The sequence below is a fragment of the Daldinia loculata genome (assembly GCF_022478755.1).
Source record: "Daldinia loculata strain CBS 113971 unplaced genomic scaffold F4817scaffold_5, whole genome shotgun sequence".
Classification (NCBI taxonomy): domain Eukaryota; kingdom Fungi; phylum Ascomycota; class Sordariomycetes; order Xylariales; family Hypoxylaceae; genus Daldinia; species Daldinia loculata.
In genome coordinates this window covers 507,680-523,341 of record NW_026054859.1, presented here as the reverse complement: position 1 = coordinate 523,341, position 15,662 = coordinate 507,680, and the positions used below count along the sequence as shown (strand labels likewise).

At 47.5% G+C, this 15,662-nt stretch overlaps 5 protein-coding genes across 5 annotated transcripts in view; 4 read left to right on the top strand and 1 right to left on the bottom strand.

Annotated features, from left to right (window-relative positions):
* The window catches only part of F4817DRAFT_367524 (uncharacterized protein), a gene marked incomplete at both ends in the record, with an annotated part of 1,363 nt that extends 600 nt beyond the window's left edge, over positions 1-763 (top strand). Inside the window, one exon of the mRNA XM_049307138.1 lies at positions 195-763. Coding sequence (XP_049162709.1) covers positions 195-763 — 569 coding nt within the window. The remainder of the gene's footprint in view (positions 1-194) is intronic.
* A 6-nt stretch (positions 764-769) lies between these two features.
* F4817DRAFT_367522 (uncharacterized protein) lies at positions 770-1,411 on the top strand (the record flags this gene model as incomplete). The annotated part of the gene is made up of 1 exon (XM_049307137.1): positions 770-1,411. The coding sequence occupies exon 1, from the start codon at positions 851-853 to the stop codon at positions 1,409-1,411; it is 561 nt and encodes a 186-aa protein (XP_049162708.1). The 5' UTR covers positions 770-850.
* A 372-nt stretch (positions 1,412-1,783) lies between these two features.
* F4817DRAFT_326383 (uncharacterized protein) lies at positions 1,784-3,426 on the top strand. Its single transcript, XM_049301877.1, has 2 exons — positions 1,784-2,931; positions 3,012-3,426. Exons 1-2 carry the CDS (start codon positions 2,064-2,066, stop codon positions 3,203-3,205), a joined length of 1,062 nt encoding a protein of 353 aa, XP_049162707.1. The 5' UTR covers positions 1,784-2,063; the 3' UTR covers positions 3,206-3,426.
* A 2,261-nt stretch (positions 3,427-5,687) lies between these two features.
* Positions 5,688-6,941, bottom strand: F4817DRAFT_356400 (uncharacterized protein; the record flags this gene model as incomplete). Its single annotated transcript, XM_049305789.1, has 1 exon — positions 5,688-6,941. The coding sequence occupies one exon, from the start codon at positions 6,939-6,941 to the stop codon at positions 5,688-5,690; it is 1,254 nt and encodes a 417-aa protein (XP_049162706.1).
* Positions 6,942-13,859: 6,918 nt separating this feature from the next.
* On the top strand, positions 13,860-15,173 carry F4817DRAFT_215092 (uncharacterized protein). Its single transcript, XM_049298742.1, has 2 exons — positions 13,860-14,798; positions 14,874-15,173. Exon 1 carries the CDS (start codon positions 14,134-14,136, stop codon positions 14,677-14,679), a length of 546 nt encoding a protein of 181 aa, XP_049162705.1. The 5' UTR covers positions 13,860-14,133; the 3' UTR covers positions 14,680-14,798; positions 14,874-15,173.
* Positions 15,174-15,662: the final 489 nt, after the last annotated feature.

The window sequence follows — 15,662 nt, the reverse complement described above, 5'->3', positions numbered from 1 at the left end:
GAACGCCCCACAAGGTTCCACCCACAACAAAAATGCTATTTTGCCCCCTGCCCCCGGTTCACATTTTCTCACCCTTCCCGGTTGGTATTTTTCATTTTTAATTTTTTTTTTTTTATTTTTTACAACCCCCCCCCCCCCCCCCCCCGAAAACAAAAACAAAACAAAAAAACCTCTATAACTAACAGCACATATAGGTCATCTGCCTAACAGTACAAAGCTACCTCCAAACAACCGTAAAGCCAGGGTCCCCGATTACTATAATATGGACCGACCATACCTTGCATTTGATTGTCTGTGCCGAGCAGCTCTGGAAAATGAAAAATTAAAGTCTATCAAGTCAGCAGCCTTCGTTACCGACATCGATACGATATGGGGTCTCTTCTCCACTTTGAACGGTGTAGGTACCTCTTGTAGCAACCTCAACCGCAAACAGAAACATGCTAAAGGAATATGCCTGGCGGTTCACGTAGTGGACGGTACCATATTTATGAAGATAGTCAACAGCCACCATGTTGATGGTAATCACCACTACAAGGCCGCAACGCACCATCTAAACAAAAATAGTCGTCAATGGTGCTGGGGTCCATGTGTTGGTGTTAAGAGTAACAAACCGAACGAACTTAACACTTTTAAGCGTATCATGTCATATGAATTTAGTGGTTTAGCTATGGTGGTTGAGGATCCTTACCAGACACTCACGGCTCCCCATAGTTGCGGTGGAATATCTAAGCAGGATCTGAAAGTTCAGGATGATTGGAATTAGGAAACTGCCCATCCTAACGAAGATCCCACGAAGAATGGTCCACCGTACGATGTTTACCATCAAAAAGCGGCCGTCAGCCACAGAGGAATGATAGTCTTTGCAAGCAAAAGCAAAAGGTCCGCTATGCCGTACCTGAAGAACCTCGGATTAATGTGCCGTTTATGGCTGTCGCAAAGTCGAATGGCTATGATATTCCCCTACGATATATCTGGGAAGAATGTTGTATTCTCGGACCGTACCGAGCTATTTGATTCCGGGTCAGTAGTGGAGGACTCTGGCAACTCTGGGAAGAACTCCGAGAAGAACTCCACGAAGAAGTCGACACTCGATATTTGGGCAGAGCAGACAGACATCCAGAAGACACTCAAGCTTCTCCACCGCCTCTTACAGCATGTGAAGCAGATGGCTGAGGCCATGCAGAGCCAGGGCGTCTACACATTTGCCTTGAAGCAACTACGTAAGCGTGATATGGTACTAAGTGTTGAGACAAAGGAAAGCCCCTCCGCGCATTTGGTGGTTGATCTAATATCGCCGAAGGTTCAACATGATTTTAGTCAGGTCCGGGACGACGACGAAACAGAAGGTGTCGATGCGGAAGTTGACTACGAGACGAAGGACAGGGGCGAAACGGTGGAGAACCAGAAATAAAGTGATGATGAGAATGGAGACGATGACCAAGGGGTGACGATTGAAATAATTGATGAAAATACAAGTTTATAAACTATATTATCATCAATTCCTTCAGTTAATATATGGCAATGAGGTGCTTAGGTCATAATACCTTGTAGCGATCTCCAGACAACAAGGATCATGGACGGTGATAGGTACATCGGAAAAAACAATACCAATATTGAAAATCCCGTACACTTTAGTAAGTGCTGTGAGGTTTAAGATGAGTCGAATGTTTCTACATATCCTTCGATTGAGCCAAACATTAGGTACATAGGTAGGTAGGTAACTTTGCAGCATTTACACGAAGTTACCCCTGACACAATGACCCGGGTTTTAACTTTTAACCGCCTCGAAAGAAACCACTTAAGAGAGTAAGTCAATTACCATTATATCGACAATATCTACGTAGCATTAAACGACAATGAAGGCTAGACCTAGTGGTTGTGGTACCAGGTAGCCAATGAAATTACCCCGCGAGGAGCTCCCGGGAGCTCTGCACAATGATGTAAACATCAAGACGAAGAGGCGTTCAATTTCGTCATGACTTGCTGTCGATACAAGAACCGGACACTCCCATCCGCTCCAGCCAAAATGTACTCTTGGGCTTCGATGAAAACACCGAGACGTCATGACCTCACCAGTTGTCCGAGGCATCTCCCACCATAAGAAGCCGCTCGCTGGCATCGTTCTTCGAGCCGGTGCTTTAATCAATCACTCACCAGCGCTTTGTGCAACACCATCATTCTGCTTACAATCACCACAACTGCAGTTCCCTAGATCAGCACATCTATTCCAAACAGTCAGAATGGCGTCAAACACCCGCAACGAACCCTTCACCCGCGACAAGCTCTTCGACCTGAAGGGGCACGTAGCGCTCGTAACGGGCGGCGGCTCGGGCATCGGGCTGATGGCGACGCAAGCGCTCGTCGCCAACGGCGCCAAAGTGTACATCACGGGGCGGACCAAGGAAAAGCTCGACCGCGTCGCGGAGCTATACTCGCAGGGCAAAGACTCCATCGTGCCCATCACGTGCGACGTCACGGAGAAAGCTCAAATCGCGAACCTAGTCAAGGAGATATCGTCGCGCGAGGAGTGTCTGTGCATCCTGATCAACAACGCGGGCATCAGCGGCGCGACGATGCAGACCGAGGCCGGCTCGGCCGAGGAGATGAAGAGGAACCTGTTCGATAACGAGAAGTCGACGGTGGAGGACTGGACGGACGTGTACCGCACCAACGTCGCGCAGGTCTTCTTCGCGACTGCGGCGTTCTTGCCGCTGCTGGAGAAATCGTCGAAGCGCTTCCCTGGCTGGTCGGGCACTGTGATTAATATCTCGTCGATTAGCGGACTCGTCAAGACTGCGCAGCATCACTTCGCGTATAATGCGTCCAAGGGTGCTGCGATCCATTTGACTAGGATGTTGGCGTCTGAGGTGGCGGCTAACAGGCTGAAGATTCGTATCAACTCGATTGCCCCGGGTGTTTTCCCTAGCGAGAGTAAGTGGCATTTCTCAATTATTTATTTAATCTAATCGTAGGCATTTCTGTACGACACGGGAACTAACTAGATGTTCTAGTGACTACCGACGGCAGCAATGAAGATCAGAAGAGCCATATCGAGAAGGAAAAGTATGAGAGCAAGGTGCCGGCGGGTCGTCCCGGGAAGGACGATGACATGGCGCAGGCGGTGCTATTCTTTGCCGCGAACCAGTATTTGAATGGACAGACCGTTGCAGTAGATGGCGGATATACACTCGCAGCTGGAGAATAAAATGAGGGATTATTACTAAAAGGAAGGTATTATTATATTAAAGGGACGGCGTTCGTGTGTAAGTTATAAAGTATATGTTGGTATTATGAAGATACGAAATGAACCAATCAAATAGTCCGTTGGAACTAATACATGTATACATGCGAACACCTAGAGCAACACCTATAGCTACCTTATATGATCAAATGTACCTATTTAAACAACTTAAAGATCTATCTCATCACATCCCCAAACAAAATCGAAACCACAAAACACCCACTCGAACGAACCTTTCCTATATATATATATATATATCCCCCTGTAGTTCAACTATCTCACCATCAATGTACACGACTATTCCCATCCCCGCCAAGCCATGCAAGCACGGTGCCGTCGCATCGAGCTTATCTAAACCTGCGTCCTTGGCTACATTTGCGCTCGCAGATCCGATCTACCTACTGCTGCGACGCAATAGCGAGGCGTAGATATAGCCACGACTGATGTCATGTCATGTCACCTCACCATACAATTGTTCCGCTTGGGAAATGCTCCCGGGGAGTTCGACGAGGCGCACGCATGCGGCCTATGTATAATCGTTGGATACCGGATAGTTTTGACGGACGGCGCGATCCATTCTATTTTTTTTTTTAAAACCCCCTTTTGTCCTATCATTGCCTGTCTGGCGGGACAACGGGGGGGCTATATCGTTGAGCTATAATTTATTGTTTTTTCACTACCCAACTTCGTAGGGATGGAGCATTTGCTGTTAACTATTGTATCTAAACATGCACAGTTGTGCTTTATTAAAAGGTACGAAAAGCGAAAAGCAAAATAGTGCAAATATCAATTAAACCTAATCTAAACCCAATCTTTAATAATAACCTTCGTCTTTAAACTAACTGGAATAGCCCATCTAACATCCAGCTGCCCAGTAATAGGATAATCCATGTCCCATCAGCCGTTACTAATCCATGTCCGGCCACGATGTGACGCGGCAGCCCATTGCGGGGCCCCGTCTATCGAAGATCCACGTATATATGTACCTACCTTACCTTACCTTATTTGCGCTGCGCTGCGCTACCCAAAACCCTACCCGTACGTATGTACAGACTCCACGGAACTAGGCGCGATACGTAAGCAAACTGTAACCCAGCCCACGTAGCTGTAGGCTGACCTCACACTGCAGCGGAATCCGGAGTGAGAATTAGATGGCGTACGATACGAACCGAGATTTGGACTGTCCAGGATTATATTTTACATAGGTACCTATATAGTACCGCATCCCATGTTTTACTATAGGTACCTAGTTAGCAATCTAGATATTATGTGCGTATATGAGTTATAACATAAATGTTCAGCACAGCACGATACATACCTAACGCGTCCAAGTAACAATGTGACATCACTAAAAATATTTCCGAACTAAAAAGATCTACGTCCCGAATCCCACTTCGCCGGTGCTGATCCGGTAGACGGCAAGGCGGGACGCCAACGACGCTAGGTTAAAGACAAGTCGACAGGGGCGGGGATTACAGCTTCGTAGCGTGTACCATAGGGCTGGGACGTGGACAAGGTATATTTGACCTCGAGACTTGGCCCTGGCGTGTATTCCTGTTGCTTGGTAATTGTCACACCCTGTAGAGATCAGTATCGTGTTCTATAAGTTACTTCTAAATCACACAAGTATTTCACTATGCTTATTTAGAACGATATAGTAGTAGTATGAGACTGGTATGAGACTGTATATTCGGTTGGGAACTGACTACCAAACCGGTGATAATATGACAGACGAGGCAACCATAGAAGCAGACCGTAGCAGTACCACACAGAAGAGAATCATTGCCAAGTACTTGAGAAATACCCAAATAACTAGCATTTCAAAACTTTGCTGTGGGTTTACCTGCTACTTGCCATTACAGGCAGCTTCTGACAATGGTGCGCATCTCCGTCAATTCTCTGCCAAGAATCTCGTTCTGCCCATGAATATAAATCAAGAAATATAACGCCACACATGATGCAAAGGTATCCTCAATGGGGGAAGAGCCCAATCTGACCAAAACCCCAACCAATGAACCGACCGACCAATAGACCAACCAACCAATAGACCAACCAACCTCGCCTAAACCGAAAAAGAAACATGTGTGGAGTGGGGGCAATCATAGGGGTATGAACCTGCTCACTCCGGGTATCATTGCAATCCCGTTATGCTGTGTATCAATGAAAACCAAGTCTCTCTTCCGTGATCTGATACCGTTGATGAGTTGACGTCTGTGAAACAAGTAGAACCAAGTGAACAAAATGGAAATATGTATCTCTGAGACCAATCCGATGGCCGTAATGCAACCTCCGATAACCAGGCAACTGAAGCCTAACCGAAATCAATATGCACAAATCATTAAAAATTCGAGTCCGAAAGACCCGACAACGCTATACGTGGACTAGGTTACCCCTAGATGATTCGATCCATGCCAATGGATCATGGCTAAGGGGATTCGTTGATCAATTACATGAAGTCGGTCATCCAGGTCTTCTCAAGCCAGCCGACCTTGTCAAAGGCTGTCCACAACTTGGAGGCTTTGTTGACGTCGATTTTACAGGCCTGCTGTGCATCCGTCTTGCGGAACTCCTTTCCCATCTTAAGACACTCTCGACGACGGATAAACATCCGCCGCTTGCTCGTCAGGTAGGTAGCACAATCGAGTCGAAGATTGGCGGCGAGTGTAATCTCATCAGGGTGCAGGAGGTGACGATGCGGGTCATTGCTCAAATCGATTGGTGTTCCTTTCCAATCCACCTTGAGGCTGTTGGATCGTTCCGGGAGCGAATTCAAAGGCGGGCAGAAGTTGGGAAGCGAGGCAAAATCCTTATCTTCCCGGTTTGGCGCAACTGCGCGACGTGGTGAAGGATCAGGCGTCGCGCTTGGTGGGCGATTGGAAGATTGACCCGGGTTCGTCGTTGGATATGATCGGATTGGTCGCGGAGCTGCCGTGTTAGATTGTGTTGCTTTGACTACCTTTGCTGGCTTCGCAGTCCTTGCACGCTGCGTCTCCTTTCGAACCTGAGGGAGCTTTGCCGGAAGGATTAGCTTCGGCTGGAGCTTGAACTGATTGTTGCGTGCCCCGGCTCGTCGGTCTGCCAGTAAAAGTTCACGTTCACGCTTAAGCCACGCCTTCGGATCCTGCTGGTACTTCTTCATTACTTGGGAGCTGAAGTATAGGAACAATTCGTAATCCTCTCGCTTGGGTGGGCTCGACTTTCCAAACAGATCCGCCGGTCGTACATTCACATGTTCGTCTACAATTCTGCGAACGTCGATAGAGTCGTCTTGGCTGAACAATGGTTGTTGCTGCGGTGAGCGAGTAACGTCCTGCGGGGGGTACAGGATAGGATCCTGCACGGCAGTGCTTGTGGACGGCGCAGGATTGACAGAATGATCATCAGCCTTCGTGGCAGGTGAGATAGGAGGCGAGATGGGCGAAATGGGATGCAGCCGTCGAACATCGGAAATAGTTGGGCCAATGGGTTTCGATTCGCGTCCATGCGAAAACGAATCGAGTCGAGGAGGCTCAGGAGGCGACATCAGGTTGCTGATATCAAGGGGCTTCTTAAATCCCGATTCCGTTGAAGAGGCGATTGGCGCCATCGCAGTCTTATCCATGTTGCGCGAGGAAGCTGATGTTGAAAGTAAATGAGTTGGGAGCCTGGTGCCGAATGTAGAAAACTTGATGCCGGTTGTCGACATTGGTTTGTCAGCCATGGACTCTGATGCCAGGCTATGTGGGTCGATGTGAGCACGAAGTGGCAAACCAGGCAGAAATTCAATTACGTAGCAATTGATTAATTCAGTGGAATTTGGAAAAATATGTTGTCGTTAATGCGACCGTGATTGCGGTTGCGATCGCAGCGGATTAATTTTGTTTTGGGGGTCCAAGTGGAAAGAGTTGAGTCGGGTGTGCTGTGTTGACGATTCCTTAGATATATAAGTAGGTACCTAAGGGTCGATTTGTTGTTGGAAGCTTAGAGAAGAAGGCAGAGCTAGGTTTCGGAGATAGGTAACGTGGCGGTGGAATTAGAATTCCCTCGTCGTCACTAGTGCGGTATTGTCCCAAAGAGTTGGAAAGTTAATTGAGTTGTGGAATGACGAACAATAAGCAGCTAGGTTATATTTGTATTGTTATCCTCGTGGCGGCGGCGATTGAGTTGAACGCTGTGAACTTCTACCAACAAGAGAGCCACCATTTGCGGGGACTGGGTCTGGTCAGGGTGATCAGGGGTAGTGATTATAAAGGTTCGATAGGGTTGTCTAAACGCCGAGGCCAAGAATGCGCATTGAAGAAAATATAATGAATTGAATAGTATAGCCACGGGTGGCAAACAATTGTCGGTACTGTGTTTGTGAGCTTTGGTAAGATTGAGAATTGAAGGTCAAGGCGGAGACGGAGAAGGCAAGATTGAGAAGTAAAAAGAGGAAGAAGTGTAAATCTAGACAGGCTGGTCCTGATGGATAGATGAAGTATCTAAGTAAGAGAACGGGTGTGGGAGAAGGACAAAACAGCCTCCCATTAGGCTGGTGACTTTAGAACGGTCTTGTTCTGTGTTTGGGGTCCGTACCTCGTCGGATATAGACGTGGATGTGTTTTGGTGGTGGTGTCGTCAAAGAGTCACACCCCCATCCTCCAATAGTCATCGATGTCAGTCATAGGGCAGGGCCAGACAGGGCAGACGCGGCGTGGCGGGCGCAGGGGTGTGCAGCATTTGGCGTTGGCTTTATTTTTGGGACCTGTCCTGCGTGAAGAGACCCAGGAAGCCCAGGAAGCCCAGGAAGCCCATGTCCCCAGACCGAGTACCCCTAAGTACCTCAGCTGGATTGGTACTTTGGTGCTTGGAGGAGTAACTCCACTCCACCTTGGCTTTCATCGGCCACCAACAGGATAGCCTGGTAGTTCAGGTTTGGAGAGAGCCTTTCTCACCTTCATAGGTACCGGTATGCCATGTACTGGCGTGCCGTACCTTTGGTTTTGCCGACATACCCCCATCCATCTCCGTTAAGTACCTAGGTAGGTATGGATGGACACAGGGTTAGGTACAGATCTAATGCTGTGAACAAGATTCGAAGCTGTTCGAATTTTAGGGCAAGAGACAGGACGAATGTCAATAAGACCTGTCACATAATTGACAAGTTTTCCAACTCAATTGTATTTCGTAAGGAGCGCAATTGGAAGGACAAAGCTTGATGGCTTTTGCAACGTGATCAGGCTTCAATGGAGAACAGTTGCAAATGTGAAAAGCATCGTTAGAAAGTGGGGGGGCTCACGGAACACAGAACAGAAAGAGGGGTGTGTGTGTGTGGAAGTGTGAGAGTGTGAGAGTGTGAGAGTGTGTGAGGTGCGTGCACCACATACACTCCCACACGAATACAAGTCCCTCGCCAATCTACCACTTGGTGGACTGGACTAGCTCTAGTTGGCATGTGCATACCTACCTAGGTACTGAGGTAATGTCAGGTTTGTTCTGATTTGTATTGAGGGTGCTTCCCCTCTCTTCTAGATAGAAGCCCAACTAGGACACAACAATTTGTCACGCCAACGGATCTTGCAACGCGGGGTCCAATGACACCGACGAATTGGAGTAGCGCAGGTCTCCCGGTTCGCAGGAGAAAAACTCAACGGGAAGATTGAAAGCTGCAACGCTGGCACGCATGGTAAGTTGATGTCGACGGGAATAACCTAGGCGCAGCGCACAAGATTTGCGCCAGATTAGGCACCGTAACTGATTTAAAGTTGGACGAATGCGCCTTTTCCCCGTTTACAAGAGACCTTTCCCAGCGAATTGACCTTTGTGTTTTCCTGGGGAGATCCTGATGCCCAAAGTTTAGTACCTTCAAGTGGACCAGAAGTTCGATTGAACATGGCGAATTTGCATCGTGTCACGCAGCGTCTGGCTCGCGTTTCTCCATGGACACTGTATAAGATTCGCAAACCAGGTGTTAAGAAACGGTTGGCCAATTGTTAGGCGTATGAGGTGGGCGATGCCAACTACCAACCAAGGCCATAGCACATTGGTGAATATGAGGTTTTGCAAGCTTCATATCTGACCTATATCTGACATGTCATCGTCCTGTTAGCCAGCAACGCTGCCAAGCCAGAGCTGTACGGAAGGTAGACAAAGATACATGTATATCAGGATCCGACGGCTGGAGCTACGATAAACAGGTACATAAGACAATAACATGCGGGCTTTTTAATTGAGGAGAATTGTGCAAGTAAAAGTTTTATACGAAGGATTAGGAAACTTAATGATAGTGAGATACTTAATTCATTGATTACTTGACTCCATTCTAGCAACTGCCACTGCCGGCCTTCATTTCCCCCCGAGCCGACTTGGGATGATAGAAGGATCTTAGATTTATTGCCAAGGTTGGTAGGTATTAGAGCTGACGCGACCGCGTTTCGATGGCGCAGACACACAGTCGTCATCCGGAGTGCGATGTAGCATAAAAACCCAAAACCACCAAAGAAGCGAGATGTCATTGCTCGCATTAACAGAAAACGAGAAACTCGAAAAAGCAGGCTAGGCTAAGCGGATATGGCGGCTATCCAGGAGGGATTCGGGCTTCTGCGTAGAAGTACCTGAGACAGACAACCCGCCTCCGGAAGCAAACGCGATTAGAGCAAGTAATTGACCAGCAGCAAGAAGAGAGCAAAAACTGCCACCTCAGCGCTATGTAGACCGAAGTGAATGAGGGGACAATCTAGAAAATCGATGAGACGAATTGGCCAATCAAAAGATCAATTGGTAGATAAGAATGTCCATAATTGGGTGGATTTGACTGAGCTGAAGATGCCGAGAAGCCTTTTTGTCTGTGAGTCATATACCTAGTGCAAGGACAGTGAGGCGAAGAAGTAGAAGGAATCAGACAAAAAGGAAAATAAAGGACGTGGAACAATAGCATTACTTAGCAAATTCTAGTGAGGGGGGAATTATACCTATGTACCTACCTATTATTGAAGAATCTCTTATCTAACTGTTTAGAAAGAGCCAATCGTCGCTCCTGCTAAGCTTATTATTGGGCAACATGGACTTCAGGTGAAACTATACTACCCTTTAAAGCATAGCGCCTAACACATTTTAAAAGCCTTCTAACTTAAAATATTCCAAATTCAAGCATTTCATGCCAAGGTTTTATTCAGGTGTCCGGTCGTAAAATGTACCTTTTTTAAGTTTTAAGTACCGCTACTATTCCCCACTCCCATCGGTACATGTCATATTAACCACTCACAACTCGTGTCATACGCTAAAGTCACAAGCCACTTTCCACCATACATTTTCATGTACCTCATTAACGGGGTGCGCCCGCGTGGGGCAGACTTACAGATCTGTTTTACACCCAAACCCCAACCTGATGGCGTCCCCAGATCTCGAATGCGTCAATTCTGTAGTAGCTAGGTACCTTTTGCCTACCTAACCTACAACATTGGCCATTAACGTGCTGCCTAGAGATGGCCATGCTTTTGTCAATCACAACATTGAAAGTAGACCGGCGATAATACTTAACTACTACTTAGGTATCTACCTACCCTATTTTCCTTCTAGGCATGGCTTTTACGCATGGCTTATCGGCGCGGAGTAATGTAGCACAACCGCAGCAATGCTGACGATGCTCTCTGTTGCCTAGTCTCCTAGATTCGTGGAGTACGGGATCATTATCCTCGTGGCAATAGCAACACTAATACCGATGATCCGACCTAGGCTGACTAGCTTCTGTCTAATCCTATTTAATCCGTATAATTTGTCAACATGTCAACGTCTTACTCGGACTTTGGCGGACTTATTATCCACGACGAGCAATCATACTTATATCGCCATCGATACACTACTCTAGAGTTTCCCCGACGGATCCGGGACAACGTCAATTCGAACTGTCGAATCCCTCTATTAATGGATTAGGCATCCTAGACAATCTACCTTGACAGCCTACCTCGCCTGATTCTCGGCTGTCTAGTCTCCGTTCCATTACGTTATGCTTGCCCCAGCTCCGCCTCACATTTCTTATCGTTGGCATTAACATATGACAGATATAAAGCGGGAAGCTGCTCAATGCAGATCCGAAAGCGCCCGAGTTATGAGAGTCGTGTGTGAGACGTTCTCGAAGCTTACAGCCTAGGAGTGCTGTACAACATCGTTTCCCGTATGCCTAAGTAGGCTTCTTATTAATTTTACTTACCAGCTTGCCTCGAGATATCATGGCGTACCCTGCATAAATGCGCCTACCGGGATGGGACTTGAATCAAGGGCAACGCTTAACATTTCGTAGCCGTTCTCAACATTCTCATTCAGCTATCTTGAGACGAAAAAGCAAGCCTCATACCATTATTTATATTACAGGCATTCGTGACTCATAAAATGAGCGAAGTGAGCTTCCGGGATAGTTAACGTTATATCAATTGATCTTTACGACGGCGGCTCTATTCGTGAATCAACCAGGGCCAACCAATTCTCTACCACTTACGAGAGCATAGTACATTACTCAATTTAATTGGCTACGACAAGCTGATTATTCTTCAATTGAGACCCAATTGCCGGTTTAACTACATTACTCGATCTCAGCAAATGGCCTGGCAAATAGCGGTACACAAGCCGAGGCCGTTTGTGTCGCACAGTTATCGCCTCACTCGAGATGAAGCAGGCAGGCAGTTGATTCTGCCCTCAAGTACCGAAAGCGATATAACGCGTCAAGTCCAGCCGAGTGTAAAAGCAGATGCCTAAAATCAATTGCCTGACGATCTCTTCAATTAAAGCTGCACGACTTGAACAACTTCAATTAGTCGATATATATTATCTTAGGTACGGCAGCGTGGTTGGCGTGTGCACGCTTATTACCTACCTAGAGAGAGGCAATATTGAATACCCAAGGTATCATCTATACACAACGATAAGCAGTCATGTATCCAGGCCAGGCACTGCACATCCATGAATCCACATGACCACCTAGAAAAGAGACAGCTCGAACATTGGGGCAGAATCTAGTTCGCCTAGATCCGCCCTAGCCGTCTCTCGTACGTAGACGTCGCACAATGCCTCCTAATACCTTTTAGACACCCTCCCCCCCCTAGGAATTATGTACGTACCTATCAATGCATGTATGTACGTATATAATACGTACATTCGAGACATACATGCCTTAGGTCCGCACGGGAAGGGGGTGCTATAAACTCTACCTCCTAGGTAAGGTACTATTTATGGCCATCCATCTTATCGTTATCTTGTTTCTGTCCAAGACACCCCACCACCAAGTTGGTGATCACGCTTCGCACGCTTCGCACGCTTCTCACCCTACTCACCTTGGATCTCGTCACTTGACCTTTTCTCCTACTGCATCCTCATCACCCGAGACATGGCGTGTGGGTATCTACAACAGTCAGGCGCCGTCGCTATTCTTTTTCCAGATGGTGTGATAAGTCCACTTTCACATGTTGCAGAAGTGCATGTAGAAATTAAGACCCCGCCATTCCCAACGTTTCATTCAATGCAATTGCAATCAGCACAATACATACCCCGCCTAAGCGTACGAGAAACATGTAATTGCGCATTATCGATAGACCAAATTGTTTTAGGTCTTGGGGGCTGGACTCTGGCTGTCTGGGCGCTGGGTACTCCCGTTGTAAGTCAAGTAAGTACCCAAGTATCCAAGTATCCAAGTACTTAGGTATTTTACAGGTACCTAAATCCCCCTGAGAATATCGAACATCGCTCTCCTCAACAACAAAGGAGATACGGCTGTAATCTACAAGTCGAAGCTTTCTCTCCAACTTCAATTAGGAAATTGTTAATGTCAAAACAGAAGCTCGAATCCACATCTTATGAACGAAAAGAATTGATTACAAATTACAGATCACAGCATTCCACCATCCCTTCAATTAGCTCGCAATAGATCACTATCTACGAATTACTCATTCAACATATAACAGATAACAACATATAACTAACAGATAACTACGTATGCTTTATGCTCACGTAATCCCCCGCACCGGGCCGTAGTAGCAGACCATTCACTCGGGACAACTATGTACGCCCTGTGTCGTCGAAGCATGGAAGAGTCCTTACGTGCCGCCGACATGCATGGGCGGCAAGTCACCAAGTCACCAAGTCACCTTTAACACCTGCCAAAGATGACGGCTAAGTGCTTGCGTCCCATTGATTCCAACGCCAACATTTGTCAATATCTCGCATAAACTTGGAGATATGCTCGGCTCGGATTCCCCCTCGCTCGACCATCTGTCGACAGGGAATGCTTTTCATAATGTGGTGCTGTTGGTGCTAAAGGCCCGTCTACCCTCGTCGTACACTGGGGCTTCCGGTGTCCATTTATGGTCTTGCCCGCCCACGTCAATTGCGATTTAAGGATTATCAGCAACGTCAGCAGAGAAACCCCTTCCTCTACCTAGCCCAGCGCTACCATTATGCAGATTAATCACCTCGGTCCGCATCTTATTACCTAGAATATTATGGCAGCGTAAGAGCTTTATCCTAGGTAAGGTCGCAAGGTGCTTCCTCGGATCAGATGACCATATCCTGTCACGAAATATTGTTAAGAGGCTATCCCTGGGACTACTGAGACATCTGGATCAAAGAAATTGCGCGTATGTATACCGGTGGTCCCGCCTTGGTTATGTCTGTAGCCTTTGGTGTGACACCGTAGTTGCTTTTCCGCCTCAAGTGTGTATAGTAACAAATATTGTGAATCCGCTAATCTGAGCTATCCTCGGGTTCTCTCACTTCCGATTTAGTGCCAGCGGTAAGTCGGTTTGCAAAGATCTAGTCTCGAAGTTAACGTATTTTACCTGGCTAGCACAGTCTACATCATTCTACCTCTCCGAGATATTAGCCGGTTTCCTGCCTCACTCCTGTAGGCTCGATCCCTAAATATCACAATCATTTTAAGCATTACAATGGCAACAACACGTTGGAAGAGCACACTCTATTCTTCGGAGAAATTCGTCGAAGCTTGCGGGGCTGTTGTGTTTAACACTGAGAAGCCGGAGCAAGTCCTCCTGCTATACTATGCTGCCTTGGACGAATGGTTGCTGCCGAAAGGGAGACGTAACTGTAACGAATCTCGGAAAGACGCGGCTATACGAGAAGTTCGCGAAGAGTCAGGCTGTGCGATTCAATTACGCCCCGTAACAATGACTACTCGAGCTCCATCTGACTTGGAAGCGGCTGATGTCAAGGATATCCCACGCACCTACGACAGCCTCACGGAAGCTTTCATGCTAGATGTTCGGGACTTGGGGAAGGGCAACGGTGTCAAGTTAGTCTGGTGGTTTATCGCAGAACTAGACAGCATTGCGGGAGATGGAGAGGCGCAGTTCGAACCTAAATTCTTTCGGAGCGACGAAGCCGTCAAGATATTGACGTTCCAGAAAGATCGCGACGTGCTAGTGAAGGCTTTGGAGCTCGTAGGACGCGCTGCCGATGAGACGAGGGAGCCTTGAGAGGATGGCGTAGAATCAAGCGAATGGGGGCCGGACAAATCTCGAGTTTCACAATCCGATACAACCCCAGAGTCTGCTGACAGTTCGAATGGTACATATAACGATCCTTTTATCACTAGGTATCTAGAGAATTCCCCGAAGTTAGAATTTGAATGTTTATCTTTCTTAGATCTGATATATCATATTCTTATTAGCGAGAGCATAATGATAACCGGAGATGATTCTGACATGTTCGCTTGGATGGCATGATGTATCAGATCTCGGAACCTCAAACTCAGCCCAGGCCTCCTCTTTGCGGGCCACTATCCTCCTCGCCTCCGTCATGTGACCGCCGTTCATGCGTCTAGGACAATAATAGATTTAAATCCCGCGGCAAGAACTCCCATTGGGAAAAGGAGACCAGCGCCGCGTAGCGGGCCGCGAGTTTTGCCGGAGTCCACTAAAAACACCAATGCCTCACCATCATCTCGAGGGGCGACATCTGGAACCGACGGTGGGGAGGGGGGGGGGGTTATGCTGCTGCTACCCCCTCTTGTTCACCGCGACGGGGTAGAGGGGGGTTACTTTATCACTTGGAAAACGTGTCAACTTGAGCGGTTGGGCTTACCTGCATGAGGGACATAAGGCACCACACACATCATCACAACCATCATCATCATCTATTTTCCAGGGGTATTGGTTTGTTAAGGGATTAGTAATTGGAGGTCCTAGGCGGAGACTACTCGGAGACTACTCTCGCTATGGGGGTTTTTCGCTGCCTTTCTTCCCCTCTCCGTTGGGCTTCGCGGGTTAATATAAGACAGCCTCGCGGAGACGAATTGGGCGAGGAACTCGTAAAGAGGAGAGGCGATGTAACGACTTGGTAGCGGGTGGCATGGCTGTTTATTTATTTATTTTTCTTCTTTGGTTGACAAAGCGGCGAGTGGTAGTCGTGGAACCACAGGATGGATGCTGCTTTGGTAAATGGTGAGGTTGAATTGTAC

What these genes read in the sequence shown, in the direction of transcription:
- F4817DRAFT_326383 (XM_049301877.1), top strand. Translation starts at nt 2,064, where the DNA reads ATGACCTCACCAGTTGTCCGAGGCATCTCCCACCATAAGAAGCCGCTC. An exon ending in GGGTGTTTTCCCTAGCGAGA is followed by an intron (nt 2,932 to 3,011) that starts GTAAGTGGCATT and finishes TAGATGTTCTAG; the next exon opens with TGACTACCGACGGCAGCAAT.
- F4817DRAFT_215092 (XM_049298742.1), top strand. Translation starts at nt 14,134, where the DNA reads ATGGCAACAACACGTTGGAAGAGCACACTCTATTCTTCGGAGAAATTC.